Raw genomic sequence first — 18,590 nt, 5'->3', positions numbered from 1 at the left:
CACAGCTGCGCGAAGCTCCAGCACGGCTTTAGGCACCAGCGCCCCCACGACCTCATGCTCCAGCACCGCCACCTGCGAGCACCATGTCGACAGCATGCTCCGTTCCTCCGTCACGGCTGTCCCGGCGGAGTCGCCACCCTTGACGAGGTCTGGTGCGCTACCTGATCTCGTCGACGCCCGCGAGGCTCCTCAGCACCCAGCACACTGCGCACACGAGCTCGCCACTGCTCGCTCCGTGGTCTGTGCACAGGTCGAGCAGCACCGTGACGCTGTCGTTCGCCACGACGGCCCACGCGTTGTCCGAGTTCTCGGTGAGCTTGCAGAGCACCCGCGCCGCCGTCTCCTTGGCCGCCTCGCTACCGCCATCTCCTTGTCCTCGACGCGGGCGCCGTCAGTGAGGTGGAGAGGCGACACGGTCATGGCCATCGACGCATGTCCCGCGGCCCTCCTATCGTCGCACCCTTGCCTCTCATTTTTCCGAGCAGGGCAGCCGCCGCTGCCACCGCAGCCCCAACGTGGTCGTGCGGGCCAGCCCGGCACCGCCGAGGCCCCTCCCCGCGCCCTTGGCTCTCCTGTCGTCGCGCCCCTGCCTCTCGGTTTCCCTAGCAGAGCAGGGCCGCCACCCCCCGCGCAGTCGTGTGGGCTAGCCTAGCCCCGCCAAGGCCTCTCCCCGCGCGCGTGCTGCTGCACAGTAGCGCCGCTGGCGCCCTATGGCCACCGAGCCGGCCCCAGCACGGCCCGTGGTGGGCCCTGCACCGCCGCCTTGTCTTCAGCTAGCCAGGCCCCCTACCGGAGGCCCTTCCCCCTCCACGCGAGTCGCAGCATCTCCTTCTCCTCGACGCGAGCGACGACAGCAGGATCATATCAGGATACCGATGACAAACGCGCTAGGAGTAGGAAGATAGCAAGGGTAGGAGAGATATTTGACGCCTGTACGTTGACTTGGATTTCTGCTGACGTGAGGGCTGGTATGTCACGTGAGCGAAAGTAATATTTTTATATCTGTTTTTTTGTTTTTGACGGTGAAAATATAACCGCAATCGTGATGCTATCTGAAGAGCCGCCGATCTCTGTAACGGTAAAAAGTTAAATATGCCCCGCGTCGTCGTCGTCCCCAGCCAACCCAACCCAGCGCACCCCCAAACGAATCCAGCCCCACCTCAGCCGCGGGGCGCGGCGCGGCCATGGACATGGACAGCGTGGAGTGCCTCTCCCTCCCGGACGCTGCCATGGACGTGGACGACGTCGACGGCCACCCGCACCACGGCCACCACGGCCATCTCGGCCTGCCGCTCCACCCCGCCCACCTCCCATCCTCGGGTGCCGTCCGCGCGTTCCCCAAGGTGAATGCCGGGGGCGGCGGGGCGGGCCCGGCGGGTGCGTTAGCGGCGGGGGCAGCGGGCGCAGCGGGAGCAAGCGGGGGCCCGCCGGCGACCAGCGTGCACGAGCTGCTCGAGTGCCCCGTCTGCACCAACTCCATGTTCCCGCCCATCCATCAGGTTGGTGCCTTGCTCCCGGTGCACCGATTTCAGATGGGATTGCGTGCGGATTTGGGGATCTCGGTGGGGAAAGCCGGGATCTTTACAGAGGAATCGAATCAAATTGACCCATCCTTGGCGGATTTCCCTCCTAGGAATGGGTAATTTGCTCCCTGTTGACTGGGTCATTTAGCTTCGAATTAATTGCGATTAGAATGTCTAATTGGGTGCGTTTACTCGACTGTAAAACCATCTGCGAATTGGGCCTTCTTTGTCAGACGATTTGGTCAGTTTTGCGTTAGATTTCAGATGAATCATGTATTCCGCTATGGATCTGAGTTGAACGCGTTATGCTACACGGAGTCTCTCCTAGTCCTACGCAAGCAGGTCTATTTGGATTTTTCGAGGATACAAATATTGCATTTGTTCTTTTCCCTAGCTGCAAATGCTTTGGAATAGTGAGAAACAAAATGTCAAGATGCTTATTTGTTTCTTCTCGGTCTCATTTTATCCTGTTAGTAATAGTCGACATACCTAAAAGGTACTGGCATGCTGGTGCTTTATCTAGTCTACCTAGGAAATACTTGTGAACCTAAATGATCTCGATCATGATCCACTGCCTTGTAATTGTTGAAAACATAGACTGTTCACTTTGATGGAGAACGAGATGAACCGGAAGAGAACAGTATATTTCTCACAGAGAACCCAAATTTCATGACAATCCTTTGCTTTGATTCAACTGGTATGGTCTGAGTCTCTGAGATGACCTTACCTTTGAGTTTTATTTACTAGGCTCACTTGTTGATGTGCTCGGCCTTTATTTTTATTTAATATTCTCTTGCTAATCTGCTTGTTTTTCATTTTTTATTTTTGATAAAATGTGCTTCTTGTTTTGGATGAACTTGCTGATGTAAGTTTGTAGCCACTTTTTCTCTCTTTCTAGTTCTCTCCATTGAGTTCAGTGGTCAAGAAATAACAGCTGAGCTAAATGAAAGGATATAAGTTTTCCTTTATTCTGTGACTGATTTTTTCGTTGTCCATAGTAGGAATTTGTGCACAGTGTTTATATCTTCTTATGACATAGAACTCTGATTAATTGAAGAAAGATCATAGGTGTTTCAAGCTGCTTTTGCTTGAGATGGATTTGGAGCAATAATTGTTTTAGTGTATGTGGTACTAGCATGTAACTTCAGGTAGGCACGCACATCAGGTGTGCTAGTGATAGGACGTGAGGTCCTACCGGAGTTGCTGTGGAGGTTGTAGGGATGGAAGAGGGGAGGGCGAGGTCTGATCTCTCGGCGACGGTGTGGTGCCGTGGCGGCGAGAGGAAGAGGCGACGGTTGCTCACTGCTTCTGCCCTAGGGCTATGCGTGAGAAGAGGCAGGGCGGCAAGGAAGTCACTTATGCAGCCCTTGGCCCTTGAGGCCAGGCAAATAATGTTTGCCTTGCTTGATTTCTTCAATAATGTTTACAAGATATATATATCCCCTCTAAGAGGCCCTATTTTAAGAAATAAATATCTATTTAGGGAAAATAGCAAATAATAAAACAAGGATAATTGGGCTATTAGGCCATCTAATTCTAGGCGCCACCTATCTGATCTGGGCGCCCCTAGCCACTTGTACGCCAGCGCTTGGTATATTGTATACTGGTCATAATATCTCCCCCCCCCCCCCCTCGACAAACAGCCCGTCCTCGAGCTGAAAGTTGGGGTAGAGATCCTGGAACTCCTGGAGTGGCTCCCAAGTAGCGTCGTCTTCGGGCAAACCGTGCCACTTGATGAGGACCTGCCAAGCACCCCGACGAAGCTGAGCACAGAGATCACGTTCAGGCGTCGGAAGGAGGCGACCATCCAGCGTCGGAGGCAGCGCTGTTGGAGCGGCTGGAGGGTCAACTTTGTGCGGCTTCAACAGTCCCACATGGAAGACATCGTGAAGGCGAGCACCCTCGGGCAGCTGAAGAAGGTAGGCCACCTGTCCAATGCGTTCAAGCACCTGGAATGGCCCAGCGTAGCGAGGGCCAAGCTTACCTTTGGCCCGGGGCTCCAAGGACTGTGCTGTGCGGTGAAGGAGGCGCAGCCACACCCAATCGCCCACAACAAACTCCACATCACGATGAGAGGCATCATAGTACTTCTTGGATAGCTGTTGTGCCTGGAGGAGGTGCTCGCGAACCTCAGCGAGAAAGGCATCGCGATCGCGAAGGAGAACATCCACCTTGTCAGTACGGGTTGTCCCCGCTGTATACGGTAATAGAGGCGGCGGAGGCCGACCGTAGATCACCTCAAATGGAGTAGCACGCAGGGCAGAGTGAAAGGATGTGTTGTAGCAGTACTCCACCCATGACAGCCACTCGACCCACGCACGAGGCCGGTCACCTGTGACGCAACGAAGATACATGGCCAGCACCTTATTGACAACCTCAAACTGACTGTCCGTCTGGGGGTGAAAGGCCGTGCTCATGCGCAATGTGACGCCTGCCATCTTGAATAAATCACGCCACACATGGCCTGTGAACACCGGATCGCTGTCACTGACAATGGAGGAGGGAAACCCGTGTAGACGCACGATGTTGTCAAAGAAGGCACGGGCGACGGAGGCAGCAGTGTAGGGGTGGCCGAGCGCGATGAAATGTGCATACTTGGAGAAGCGATCGACCACCGTGAGGATCACAGACTTGCCATTGACCTTGGGCAGGCCCTCGATAAAATCCATCGAAATGTCAGCCCAAACCTGGGACGGCACATCGAGGGGTTGTAGCAGACCCGCTGGAAGTAGAGCTTGAGTCTTGTTCCGCTGGCACGTGTTGCACGGACACACGAAATCCTGGACCATAGAGCGGTCACCCAGGATGAAGTCGCTCTGGAGCCGCTAGAGCGTTTTCTGGACGCCCTCATGTCCAGCGGCATGCGCCAGCGTGATGACCTAGTGGCGTAAATCATCATGGGCCGACACATAGATGCGGGACCCATGCAGTAGGAGACCTTCAGCAAGGCGCCATGGCTCACCGAGCTCGCCATCCTGAAGCTGCTGTAGGAGATGGCAGGAATCGTCGGTGGTGGATGTGGCTGCTCGAATGTCATCGATGAAGCGAAACGAGGGCCCTGAGATGGCGTGCACCGCGGCGTCAATGGCAACGGCGTCGAAGTCGCGGAGGGACAGGGCGTCAGACACCGTGTTCAACCGGCCTGGGCCGTATTCCACAGTGAAATCGAAGCCGAAGAGCTTGTTGATCCACTGATGCTGCGGCACGGTGGAGATGTGTTGATCCAGCAAGAACTTCAAGGCGAAGTGGTCGGTGCGGACGAGGAAGCGACGCCCCCAGAGATACGGGCGCCAAGTCGCATGGACTGCACAAGACCGATCAACTCCCGCCCGTAAGCCATGAGCTTCAGGTGACGAGAGGCGAACGGGCGGCTGTAGAAGGCAAGCGGGCCGCCATCTTGATGGAGAACAGCCCCAAAACCGGCGCCGGAGGCGTCGCAGTCGACGGTGAACAGCTTGTCGAAAACAGGCATCTGGAGGACCGGCCCCGTTGACAAGGCGCGCTTGAGTGCCTGAAAAGCCGCCTCAGCCTCCTCGGTCTAGGAGAAGGCATCTTTGCGCAGGAGCCGAGTGAGGGGTGCCGCGATCGTGCCGAAGTCGTGGATGAACTTGCGGTAGTATCCTGCGAGGCCGAGGAAGCCGCGCAGCCCTCGAGCCGAGCGCAATGTAGGCCACGATGGGACAGCGTCCACCTTGTCGCTGTCCATGGCGACGCCGTCGGCGGAGATGACGTGGCTGAGGTAAGTGACCGAAGACGCCCTGAAGGAGCACTTCGAATGCTTGAGGTGGAGGTGGTGCGCCCGGAGCGCGTCGAGGACGAGGCGGACGTGGTGTAGATGTTCGGCCCACGACGAGCTGTAGATGAGTATGTCGTTGAAAAACACAAGGACGAACCTCCGCAGAAACGGGCGAAGGACGTAGTTCATCAGGGCCTGGAAGGTAGCTAGCGTGTTGTGAGGCCAAAAGGCATCACCAGGAACTCGAAGTGGCCATGATGTGTGCGAAACGTCGTCTTCTCGACGTCCTCCGGGTGCATCCGCACCTGGTGATAGCCCGATTGGAGGTCGAGCTTGGTGAAGAAGCGGGCGCCATGGAGCTTGTCCATGAGCTCATCGACCACCGGGATGGGGAACTTGTCCTTGGATGTCTTGTCGTTGAGCGCGCGGTAGTCGATGCAGAAGCGCCAAGTATTATCGGCCTTCCGCACCAAGAGGATAGAGTGGAGAACGCCGAAGTACTCGGCCAAATGATGCCCTGAGTGAGCATGGCCTCACACTGCCACTCCAACTCGTCCTTCTGGAGCTGTGGGTAGCGGTATGGCTGGACGACGACAGGCGTGGTACCGGGCATCAGGTGGATGCGGTGGTCGTAGGGGCGCGCTGGAGGCAGACCACACGGCTCAGCGAACACGTCGTCAAACTGGCGGAGGAGGCGGTCCAGCAAGGGCTGTTCAGGAGCTGCAGCCACCGCACGGACCGCCGGCTCTCGTATGTCGTCGCGGGGGGAGCCGAGGCCCGTCCATAGGATGGGCCGAGAGCCCCGCGTGAAGGCCATGCACAGGTCTTCAAAGTCCCAGAGGATAGGACCGAGCATGCGGAGGAAGTCGACACCCAGGATGACATCAAAGCCACCGAGATTGATGCCGAAGCAGCTGATGGAGAACTCTTCTGTGCCAATGGCCAGCGCCACGTCATGAGCGACCCCTTCACAATGCACTCGGTCCCCATTGGCCACCAAGACCCGCATGGTGGGATGTGGCGCTGTGGACAGGCGTAGGCAGCACATGAGGTTGGCGTCGATGAAGTTATGTGTGGAGCCGGAGTCGAGAAGCGCCACGAGGCGGTGGCCATGAATAGAGACAGGTAAGCGCATGGCGTTCTCCGTCCGAATACCGACGATGGCGTAGAGGGAGACCGTTGGTTGGGCTGCTGCATCTTGCGCATCCGCTGGAGCAGCAGCGTCCTCCGGAAAGGCAGCCATGGCTGCGACCTCAGCAGGTATGTCGTCGAGGAAGTCGGCCGACTCCAAGTAGAGGAGCCACTGGCACTGGTGGCCGCGGACATAGGGCTCGTCGCAGTTATAACAGAGACCCTGGCAACGGCGCTCCAGCTGCTCAGCCTACGACAGCCGATGGAAGGGACGAGCCAGAGCCTGCTGGCCAGCCGCTGGTGGAGGTGCGGGCAGAGCAAGAGGGGCGCCCAGGCCTGCTGGTGCTGCTGTAGTCGGCCGAGGAGGCACTGGTAGGCCTGGGCGCTGTGGTGGCCGTGCCCCACACTGGGCAGGGGCTAGCGTCATGGCAGCAGTGCGACACTCGAAGGCCTGTGCTATGTGCATGGCAGTCTGGAGATCCTGGCGCTCACACGGCTCCACGTCCACCTTGATGTGCTCTAGTAAGCCACCCACAAACAGTTCGGCCTTCCGAGGGCGGACAGGTTGCGGGCATGGCACAGTACCACATTGAAGCGGTCTGAGTAGTCCTGGACCGTCGACAGGAACGGCAGCTGGGCGAGCTCGGACAGGCGGGTGCCACGAACCACCGGTCCGAAACAGAGATTGCAGAGTTCCTTGAAGCGGTCCCATGTAGGCATGCCCTCATCCTACTCGAGGGCATAGTACCAAGTCTGTGCTGCGCCAGTCAGATGATAGGAGGCCAGCCAGACGCGATCCGAGGCCAGGGTACGCTGACCACGGAAGAACTGCTCGCAGTGGTTTAGCCAGTTTAGGGGATCATCAACGCCGTCATAGGTCGTGAATTCTAGCTTGTAGAAATGCGGGGGATGCGTGCCCGAACTGGAACCGTGGGTTGTTGGCTCGGCAGCGCTGCCTGAGGATGGCGACGAGCCGGGGTGACCAGGCGGCGAGCTGCCACCGTAGAGGAGGGAACCATGAGAGCCCCTATAGAAGATCCCATCGGAGACTTGGGGCCCACCGTGAAGGACCATGGCGCCTGTGGTGGGTGCTGGAGCGACTCTCGTCGTGGCCACCGGGGCAGTTGCCATCGTGTACACCGGCCCATCGTCGATGCCAAAGCATAAGACGGGATCGGCGAAGGAGAAGGCGGCATCCGCAGCAGGGGCGGTCGGCTGCACGCCCTGGAACGAAGACGTCAGCGTCCCGTAACCGGGCAGCCCGTAGCGGAAAACCGGCGGCAGTGAGGCCACGGCTGATTGCGGCAACGGCCAGCTGGCCGGTTGCGGCGGCTGCATGCTGAAAAGGTAGGACTGGATGGCGGCGACGGAGCGAGCAAGGTCGGCGACCACCGCAGCCAACTGGTCCGGCGTGGACGACGAAGGTGCAGCTGACGCTGAAGTAACAGGCAGCGCTGCCTGAGGACGGCGACGCGCCGGGGTGACCAGGCGGCGAGCTGCCACCGTAGAGGAGGGAACCATGAGAGCCCCTATAGAAGATCCCATCGGAGACTTGGGGCCCACCGTGAAGGACCACGGCGCCTGTGGTGGGTGCTGGAGCGACTCTCGTCGTGGCCGCCGGGGCAGTCGCCATCGTGTACACCGGCCCCATCGTCGATGCCAAAGCATAAGACGGGATCGGCGAAGGAGAAGGCGGCATCCGCAGCAGGGGCGGTCGGCTGCACGCCCTGGAACGAAGACGTCGGCGTCCCGTAACCGGGCAGCCCGTAGGGGAAAACCGGCGGCAGTGAGGCCACGGCTGATTGCGGCAGCGGCCAGCTGGCCGGTTGCGGCGGCTGCATGCTGAAAAGGTAGGACTGGATGGCGGCGACGGAGCGAGCAAGGTCGGCGACCACCGCAGCCAACTGGTCCGGCATGGACGACGAAGGTGCAGCCGGCGCTGAAGTAACAGGCAGCGGGGAAGTGGTGACCGTCAATGGAGAGGTGGTGGCAGGGGGCGGCACGGTGGTGGTGGGAGGGGATCCTGGCATCTCCGATACCAAATTGATAGGACGTGAGGTCCTACCGGAGTTGTTGCGGAGGTTGTAGGGATGGAAGAGGGGAGGGCGAGGTCTGATCTCTCGGTGACGGCGTGCTGCCGTGGCGGCGAGAGGAAGAGGCGACGGTTGCTCGCTGCTGCTGCCCTAGGGCTGTGCGTGAGAGGAGGCAGGGAGGCAAGGAAGTCACGTATGCAGCCCTCGGCCCTTGAGGCCAGGCAAATAATGTTTGCCTTGCTTGATTCCTTCAATAATGTTTACAAGATATATATATCCCCTCTAAGAGGCCCTATTTTAAGAAATAAATATCTATTTGGGGAAAATAGCAAAAAATAAAACACAAGGATAATTTGGCTATTAGCCCATCTAATTCTAGGTGCCACCTATCTGATCTGGGCTGATCTGGGCGCCCCTAGCCACTTGTACACCGGTGCCTGGTATATTGTATACCGGTCATAACAGCTAGAGTGTGTTATGGCAGGTGGAGCCAGCCCAGGGGACCCACGCGACACTGTAGATAGGTGGCGCCTAGAATTAGATTAGATTGATTTGGTTTGTTAGCAAAGGAATAACAGTGCTACGTGAACAGTACCGGACCTGATTAGATTAGATTGATTTGGTTTGTTAGGAAAGGAATAAGATAGATTGATTCGGTTAAGTAAGTTGTCTCTATAAAAGGGACCACCATGTATCCGTTAGAGGCAAGCAAGAAGAAATCCTAAGATAGTCCCCGAGGAAAGGTGGCTATCTGGGGTCTCTCTGCTAATCCATCTATCCGGTGCCTTTTCATAACAGAGTGTTGACCCATGATGGTCCTTTTATTTATTTTCGTTTATTCCCATTGCTTGTTGCTTCTGGAGTCTGGACTGTATTTAACCTGACTGTTGTTTCTTTTTTTTTTTGTGAGTGTTTGGTTGGGTTTTGTCTCTGGTTTTTGTAAGGTGGATTGATCTTTATTCATTCCTTACATAATGATGGGCAGCTCTCCTGTGAAAATTGGAAGTAAGAAAAGGTATTCGTGGCAAGTCAAGAAGTGAACTATCAGACTAAATGCAAACATAGGCACCTTCAAACTCTTAAACCAATGCAAGAATACCCTATTGGCACTTGACAACCATGATTTGATTTGCATGCCGTCCTAGCGGGCAACACAGTCTTGATGTGGCATCCTAATCATGGAAAATCTCAAAAAAATTATTTGTACCATTGGATCATACATGAATGATAGCAGATTGGAAAAGTGGAAGCAGGTGGTTTGGTCTTTCCTGCATCGCAGTTCATATGATAATACTAAAACTTATTGTTTTTTCTAAATTGGATGCCACATTATGAGGTATTTTGCACAGTTTTTAGAATTTGAGGGAGCCAAATAGCTGTTTTCAAGTCGAGGCTCGATTTAACAAGCTTCATCTGGAGATAAGGTGGATTGAGACCTTGGATTGTCTTGTTAGGAGCCTATTCCTGCATGGAAAATAAGGTGGAATCCTTTTCGAATCAAGAGGAAAGTTATCTCTCGACCTCATCCATGTATTCTCCCCTCGTTGATTTTTTTTTTTTTTTTTTTTTTTTTTTGCTTTCCTTTTCTTTTTCAAATAAATCTGGGGCCAGGAATCACTAATCAGTTCCCTCTGTGTGCTAAACTTAATAATCTTTAGTTATGAACTCATAAGTATTAATGACATAAAAAATGTGGATTTGGAATCAAACCGAGTGCTAGTTAGCAAGCCAGGCAGTGGGGTGGCACCTGGGCGTGTTTGGATGGCAATCTAGGCAAATGATTCTGGCCACTGGCAGACGAAAACGGACGCCTGGTGTTGCTGCCTGGGCCAGGCAAGAATGTGACGCCACCATCCAAACACGCCCGCACCTCCTGGGCAGGCTGGGAGGTGATTAAGTTCCACCTAGGCAGACATCTTTAGAGCAGTTTTCCTATTACTTTGATCTGTGCAGTTTCTTTCAGGATTATCCACATGTTCTGTGGAACCACTTCAATTCAGAGGGAACATGCAATTTTTTTCGTAATGCTAGAAGCATATATAATACAGTAGACAAATGAATATGGTTCCATTTTGTGGTTCTGTAAAGCTTATTCATCAACTATAGCCCTTTCAGTAGAATACTTCCATAGTTGATTGCTGAATTTATTTGCTTTTTTAACAGTGTCAAAATGGACATACTTTGTGTTCAACATGCAAGGCCAGGGTGCACAACCGGTGCCCTACATGCAGACAAGAGCTTGGTGATATCAGGTGCTTAGCATTGGAAAAAGTAGCAGAGTCGCTTGAGCTTCCCTGTAAGTACTGCTCTTTAGGTTGCCCAGAGATCTTCCCATACTACAGCAAGATAAAGCATGAAGCGCAGTGCAGCTTCAGGCCATATAACTGCCCCTACGCTGGCTCTGAATGTGCTGTGGCTGGTGATATTCCATTCCTTGTTGCACATTTGAGGGATGATCACAAAGTTGATATGCACAGTGGCTGCACGTTCAACCATAGATACGTCAAATCCAATCCGCGAGAGGTTGAAAATGCCACCTGGATGCTAACAGTAAGATTAAACTAGCTCTGAATTATTCCTTATCTGCTATTCGATCTAGTTTTAGATGTACGATGTATGAACAAATTACTTGTCCTAAACATCATATATTTAAAACATTGCTGGCCTTATGATCCATGGTTAACAAGTAAAATATGTATTCTCAAGTAATTTGACTGGTTGAATGTTGTGTTTCTGTTCAGGTATTCCATTGTTTTGGGCAGTACTTCTGCCTGCACTTTGAGGCATTCCAGCTCGGAATGGCTCCAGTGTATATGGCTTTCCTCCGATTCATGGGTGATGAGAATGAAGCAAGGAACTATACATATAGCCTAGAGGTTGGTGGTAATGGGAGGAAAATGGTATGGGAAGGTACTCCTAGAAGCATCCGTGACAGCCACCGCAAGGTCCGTGACAGCCATGATGGCCTCGTCATCCAGAGGAATATGGCGCTGTTCTTCTCGGGCGGTGACAGGAAGGAGCTGAAGTTGAGGGTGACTGGGCGGATCTGGAAAGAGCAGACCAACCCGGATGGAGCCTGCATTCCTAACCTTTGCAGCTGAGCAAGGGAGACGATTGAAAAGAAAAAAGGGCGTACCCAGTGCAGAGAGCTCCCGCTCTGTGTGGGGTCTGGGGAAGGATGTCAGTGGCAGGCCTTATCTTTGCCTGTGCAATGCGAGGAGACCGCGACTTGAACCCGAGACCTTCCGGTCACAGGCGGTAAGACTCTACCGCTTGAAAAAGAAAGAAAATATTGTGCTATTTGGCTGGCTTGTTTCAAAATTGTCATGTTGTTATGTTTTCATTATAGTCTCTGCCGTTGCAATGTTGTACCAGTAAAATTGTAGGGTGTAAAATGTTCTTGTAAAGTAATTGTGTGTAATGAATTCAAGAAATCTTACAAGTTGGCCCAAAAATGCCTGTATTACGTTCTTGTGTCGTTTGAGTTCTGTTATGAAGGTATTGGGCTCAAGAAGTGATCAATGTTCATGTTTATTTGATAGACTATGGATGTTATAGCGAAGAGAATGGGACTAACTAATTGACTGGATCCATTTTCTAGAATGCTGTTAAAATAGTGGGAATATACTAGCTCTAGTAACAGGTTTGGAAGCCTATGGATCTGTTTAGTTCAGCTGTGAATTGTGGAAAACAATAAGTTATTTAGTTAAAAACTACGAACCTATCCCTCTCTCTTGAAGCTATGAAACATCTCTCTATTTTCACTTATTTAGAAAAATAGAAAGTCTAAAATCTGGGATAGTTTGGTTGACGCCCTGGCAAATCTGTCTGGCATGCATCCTAGGCATTGGTTTTTGAACACCTGGGGTCGGATGCATGTGCCTGGGTGTAGCCCCACAAAAGTCTAAAATCTGGGTTAGTTTGGTTGACGCCCTGGCAAATCTGCCTGGCATGCATCCCAGGCGTTGGTTTTTGGACACCTGGGGTCGGATGCATGTGCCTGGGTGCAACCCAAATTTGGGTTAGTTTGGTTGATGCCCTGGCAAATCTGCATGACATGCATCCCAGGTGTTGGTTTTTGGACGCCTGGGGTCGGATGCATGTGCCTGGGTGCAGCCCCCTAGGCCAGGGCTCAAACCAAACAGCCCCAGGCAACTTTGCCAAACTATGTTCAATTCAAAATAGGATTTTGCTGCTGCTGTTGAGTGTTGACGTGTGTTGGTGTGCGATGCCCTAGACCAGAGAGAGGAGCCTAAAATTTAGCCAATATGTCCTTTCCAACCTCTAGCCCATTAGCCAATATGGCCTTTCCAACATCCTAGACCACAAGAGCTTAGCCCAAGCAAGCAACAAGGAAGGTGAATTCTTGATTTTGCATGGAAAAAGTCTACTTTGTCTTCCTCAATTATCACAAAAGTCAGTTTTTCCTCCCTAAACTAGAAAATCGGACATAACTCCTCCCCATCTTTTCAAACCGGATATATGACCTCCCTAATTGTTTCTCTAGATGATTTTTCTCTTTTTCTTTTATATTTATTTTGGCTGAATCTTTAAGAAATCATAGTAAATTACAAAAAATCATAAAATCGAAAATCTCATTTTATTGGATTCCACATGAGTAGATCTACACAGTAAGCATATGATATGGTATGATTTGGTACAGAATTTTTGCTCTAGCTTTAGATCTATGTTTTTCTATGATTAATTCATAGTTGTAGTTTTTGTGGTTTTATTGTGGTGAAATTTTTATGGTGAACTAATCATTGTATGTTTGAGACGAAATAAAAATTTCACGCTCATTGGATTATGTGTGACTGAGTTATAGATTTATTCAGGTTTATATTTATTAAATAGTTTTTAAATAGTTAAAAGTATGTAAAAATAGAAAATATGTGTTCTCTGTGTAATATTACTATTGTTATATCGTATGAACACTTAACGTATGAACACTTAACATAATCATGTTGTCACATAATATTACACTTGCTGGGGACAAACGCCCAGGACTTGCTGGGGCCAACCCATTCAACCTTCTTGTGACATAGTTGATCTGGATTAGGAGAAAAATGTTTGACTACGTTACATATCTACTACAGTCAATCACCTAAATATCGAACAATTGGCGTGAAAAGTGAGCATAGCTCGGCTGGCTCCAACTTTCGTTTCACGTGGTGGGTAGAATAGGCCCACGGGGGCCCCACCAATAATTTGTCACTACAAATACAAAGTTGGAGCACATGTGCGCGTGTGTGATCTGATCACTGATCAAGCTAACATTGGAGCTTTATTGTCAGGCTCTTCATTTTTTGGAGTTTACGTTGACAGTACATTTTTGCTAATGTTATTATTATTTTGGTCGGTCATTATTTAGAAATATAGGACTATCTCGTCCCATCCACCAAATATGTCGGATTATTCATGCTACTGCACTAATTGCATCGTTAAGGGCAGTTACAATGTATAGTTTCTTTAGGTAGTTTTACTAGGACTGTGTAATTTAGGACCCGTTTGTCAACCAGAAATGTTTCTGATTATGAGAATTGATAAAATCATTGTCAAACGGGTTAGATAAGAAATGAGAATCACTAGAAACGTTTGTCGTTTTCATACATAGCAATTTTTAGTTAATTCTTTTTAAGTGAAATAAGTTTATATAGGTTGTATTTAAGTTGTTCTTCACCAAAAAAAAAGGTTCTAATTCCTTTTAAGAATATTTTTATTTTATGAATTTTATAATTTTTTAATCAAAATCTAACCTACCAGTTTTTTTGTGGAAAGTGATGAGGTCCAAACCTGACGGCCGGAAAACCCCGAAACGTCGGCAGCACATGATTCACAGTGAGGCCTGTTTAGTTGCCTCCAAAAACGCCAAATTTTTTAAGATTTCCCGTCACATCGAATACGAAAACGTATGCATGAAGTATTAAATATAAATAAAAAATAAAACTAATTACACAGTTTAGACAAAATCCACGAGACGAATCTTTTAAGTCTAATTAGACTATGATTAGACACTAATTGCCAAATAACAACGAAAACGCTACAATGTCGTTTTGCCAAATTTTTCGCAATCTAAACTGGGCCTGAGTAACCACTGCCGTCCTGATCTGCTACCCATGATGGTAATCTAACAACCATACTCACCAAACACCAAGGGTCAGTTTGGAACGCGGAAAATATTTCTTGTTCCTGCCCTAAACAGTTACTACAGCTGCCCGGATGGATAGGCTGGTACTTGCCCAATTATGATGCCTCGTACAATAGCAACTTGAGCTCAGAATATGCTCGACCTAATCACCCCCAAAGAATCTGCTACCCATTACGGTAATCTCAACTTGAATTTTGCAAGAATGAAAGCGGAATGCATTGCAAACTGATATTATTAATTTCCCGTCACTATGTTTGGTTGACATAAGCAACCAATATTCCCACTGGAACAAGAACCGCCATCTCAAGAACCAAATCTTTGTTTGGTCTGGACTCTGACTATGAAATATATACCCGTGATAATCTACAACAACAAGAACACGTCGGCCGCAAAATTTAGTAAATCAGACAAGCATAAAGAAGTACAACAAATCTTGAGAACCGTAGAGATTAATCTAATTTACAAATCGAACAACCTTATCTTACAATTTCACTGATGACTGAACTGAAGTCTGAATCGAAGAGGCTACTTTTGATTTGGAGAGCAGGGCCTACCGACCAGGCTGAAGGGGTGATGAGATTGTCAGATCTTGGCCGGGCGGGGGCGGCCAGCATTAGTGAGATCGGCCGACGGTCAGCACCGGAAGCCGAGCACGCGGCCGTCGGCCGGCGAGACGCCAATGCGGCACACCTTGGCGGCCTCGACGTGGTGGGTGAACACCTTGAGAACGGTGACCTTGCCCTTGACCCGCAGCAGCGAGTCCACCTCCATCACCGGCCCCTGCACTAGAGCCGCAGTGACGTGCGGGGACGGGCCGGACGCGGGGACGGAGATGGTGGTCGGCTGCGCCGCGGCGGCGGCGGCGGAGACCGAGACGGCGAAGGCGGGGACGGTGAAGCTGGTGGCCATGTACTGCCTGCGGCCGCCGTCAATCTGGCCGGCCGGGATGTACATGGAGCCGACCTCGCCGCCGGCGTAGGCGACGTGGAGGGAGCTGTCGTAGTGCGCGAGCGGGGACCGGTTCGGGTTGCGCACGGAGGCCAGCTGCTGGAAGGTGAAGGCCACGGTGCCGTTGGCCACGGAGAAGGCGGGCAGCTGCACGGCCGTCACGGCGATGGCAGGCGCGCGCGGGCGGAAGAGCACGAACAGCGCCGCCGCCGCGCCGCCGGCGGCCAGGAGGAGGAAGAGGACCGCCACGACGCAGGACGCGGCGGGCGAGGAGGAGGAGGAGGAGGCGCGATGGCCGGAGCCCGCGGCCGCGTAGTCTTGCGGCGGCGGCCCCGGCGCCGATCTGGCCATGTCGGCCGGCCGGGCGAGCGAATCTTGGGGTTCTTGGTGGGGGAGCCGAGGAGAGCAGGGTGGGAGGATGGTCACTGGCTCACTGAGCGCACACACGCGCTCGCTCGAAAGTGACAGGGCCGAGGGGCGGGTGACGCGGGTCAGGACGTGCGCGCGCGTCTCTGCCTGCGTCTTCGGTGAGTTGCCGCTACACGGACAAAAAGGGTGATTGATGGCTGTGAGTGCTCGATCGAGATTGAGATCAGAGCAACTCCAACAAACTCTTGGTTCCTAAAAATAAAGATTTTGATAAAAAAAATACATATTTAAATATAGACATTTTTTTAGAGTTCAAGGGTGGCCCTCAGCTTTTATATTGCAAAGACCAAACCGTTTAGTGCCTTACAAAATCTCAGAGTTCAGAATTCCACCTGAGCACATAAAGCCTCATCAGGCAAAACAGAAAGCACAAGAACAACAAGTGTAACTACTGACATCAGACATTGCATTCTCCAGGCTTCCGTAAGGCTCGAAAAGTTAATCCAGTTCCTTTCACGCACCATCTTCTCTAGGTCATCCCCATTGGCCAGCAGGGCTTTAGCTTCATCAGGTAAAGCATTGTTCTTCCAATCAGCCCCAGCTTGATATAAGACACGTTCCCATTGGTCATTCATCTGACTCAACCAGGTGGTCGGTGAGGTCTTGTAGCGAAGCTTTTCAGCTTGTCCAGGCGATCTAGAAATTCTGGGACTTTCTCCTTCGGACATAGAGGACTCCAACTGTGCAGCATAGCTGTTATCTTCACTACCAGCACTCGCGCATCGACCCAGAGCATTCCCTGAAAACACAGGCTATTTCTTAGTTTCCACGACCCTTATAGGGCAGCAGCACAAAAAATATTCTCCACTACAAATTTTCTATTGCTAATCCACGTAGTTCCTATAGACACAAAGTCTGTACCAACTTGCTTATTTAAGATTTCAGAAAGAATGGACCAAAGTTGCTTTGCTACTACACAATCAAAATATAAATGATTGACAATTTCAGCCTCTGAACAAAACAAACAAGTAGAATCCTTGATCTTCTTCCTAATACTCAAATTATCTCTAGTCAGAACTTTATTCTTCGACAATAACCATAGGAAAAAAATGGACTCTATGTGGGACCTTCAGTGCCCAAACAACAGGAACATATACATGAGGAATTCCCCTAAAATTAATGACTTTGTACAAGGATGGTGAAGAGTAAACACCCTGAGAATTAAATTGCCAAATTAGATAATCTTCCTCATTAGTAAAAATGATAGTAGAAGCTAACTGGACTACTTCTAACCAAAGATTGTATAATCTACCATCAACACATCTTCTGAAAGTACATTTCACATCACTGCCATCCCAAAGGGATGCAACAGTAGCATTCTTCTCATTAATTAACACATAGATCTCCTAGTATTGAATAGCTAGACTAGAAGTACTTAACCAATTATCTTTCCAAAATTTGCACTTATTGCCATTTTCTATACGCCATCTATAACCCATTTTTGCTGCAGAAGCAGCTCTCATCATACCTTTAAAGAATTCAGAAGCACCAGTGGAGGAGCTATAAAACATGTTTGGTCTAGCTGTTTTATACTTGAAACCTAAAAATTGCCTCCACATCTTATCACCATCTAAATTATACCTATTGATCCAAGAGGCTAAGAGACACAAATTTAAATCTCTCAAGTTAGGAACACCTAGACCTCCATACTCTTTCATCATACTCACACTTTCCTAGTTGGCCAAATGAATTTTGCGGGCAGTAGGGCTATCATCCCATAAGCAGTTACCCAGATGTGAGTCTAGAATTCTAATGGCCCATTTAGAAAATTTAATAAACGAGAGTAAGTATACAGGAATACTAGCTAAACAAGACTTAATCAAAACTAGTTTTCCTGCATAGGACAATGGTCTACCTCTCCAGCCGGCCAACTTTTTCAACATTTTATCTACTAGAGGCTGAATGTCCTCCCTACTGAGCTTCTCAAAATGCAGAGGAACCCCTAAATATTTGATAGGTAAGCTACCAACCGGACAGGAGAACAAATGAGCAAGACTATGAACTACTTCAGGTTCAACATTCATTGGGATTAATTCACTTTTATGAAAATTGATCCTCATGCTAGACAACTGTTCAAACCAAATGAGAATACCTTCCAGGTTCATAGTATATTCCTCCTCAACTCTAGAAAAAAGAATGGTGTCGTATGCATACTACAACGACACAATACCACCTACTCTAAAGTTTTCAGCAATTCCCTTAATGATACCCCTCTCAGCCCCCTTCCGGAGCATTTTTGTGAGAACATCACCTACTAAGTTAAAAAGCAAGGGAGAGATAGGATCACCATGCCTTAACCCCTTCCCAGGTTTGAAAAAACTACTTTTCTCACCATTAAGATTGACTCCCACAGAGCCACCTATGACTAGATGTCTAATCCAATAAATCCAAGTATTACTAAAACCTCTAGTTCTAAGGATTTCAAACAAAAAGTTCCAATTAACTCTATCATAAGCCTTCTCATAGTCTAACTTTAGGATTATCCCAGGTTCACCTGACTTGCTAAGACTATGCACTAATTCGTGAGCAATCACAACACTCTCTAAAATATACCTGCCCTGAATAAAGGCACTCTGTTGAGGAGAAATCAATCTATTCATAATCTTTCCTAATCTAAGAGTTAACACTTTGGAGAACACCTT

At 50.3% G+C, this 18,590-nt stretch overlaps 2 protein-coding genes across 2 annotated transcripts; one reads left to right on the top strand and one right to left on the bottom strand.

The window, feature by feature from the left end:
* The first annotated feature begins 1,096 nt into the window (after nucleotides 1-1,096).
* Nucleotides 1,097-11,903, top strand: LOC136512288 (E3 ubiquitin-protein ligase SINAT5-like). The gene is made up of 3 exons (XM_066506255.1): nucleotides 1,097-1,499; nucleotides 10,587-10,973; nucleotides 11,165-11,903. Exons 1-3 carry the CDS (start codon nucleotides 1,185-1,187, stop codon nucleotides 11,522-11,524), a joined length of 1,062 nt encoding a protein of 353 aa, XP_066362352.1. The 5' UTR covers nucleotides 1,097-1,184; the 3' UTR covers nucleotides 11,525-11,903.
* A 2,894-nt stretch (nucleotides 11,904-14,797) lies between these two features.
* On the bottom strand, nucleotides 14,798-16,019 carry LOC136513930 (uncharacterized). Its single transcript, XM_066507907.1, has one exon. It carries the CDS (start codon nucleotides 15,868-15,870, stop codon nucleotides 15,205-15,207), a length of 666 nt encoding a protein of 221 aa, XP_066364004.1. The 5' UTR covers nucleotides 15,871-16,019; the 3' UTR covers nucleotides 14,798-15,204.
* Between the last annotated feature and the right edge of the window lie 2,571 nt (nucleotides 16,020-18,590).

Source organism: Miscanthus floridulus, chromosome 16 (genome assembly GCF_019320115.1).
Source record: "Miscanthus floridulus cultivar M001 chromosome 16, ASM1932011v1, whole genome shotgun sequence".
NCBI lineage: Eukaryota > Viridiplantae > Streptophyta > Magnoliopsida > Poales > Poaceae > Miscanthus > Miscanthus floridulus.
The sequence above is the reverse complement of the archived record's forward strand: the minus strand, read 5'-3'. Positions and strand labels throughout refer to the sequence as shown.

Excerpts from the sequence above, each read along its gene's own strand:
- LOC136512288 (XM_066506255.1), top strand. The coding sequence starts at position 1,185 with ATGGACATGGACAGCGTGGAGTGCCTCTCCCTCCCGGACGCTGCCATG. Across the intron at positions 1,500-10,586 it reads TGTTCCCGCCCATCCATCAG|TGTCAAAATGGACATACTTT; the intron begins GTTGGTGCCTTG and ends CTTTTTTAACAG. Across the intron at positions 10,974-11,164 it reads ATGCCACCTGGATGCTAACA|GTATTCCATTGTTTTGGGCA; the intron begins GTAAGATTAAAC and ends GTTTCTGTTCAG.
- LOC136513930 (XM_066507907.1), bottom strand. The coding sequence starts at position 15,870 with ATGGCCAGATCGGCGCCGGGGCCGCCGCCGCAAGACTACGCGGCCGCG.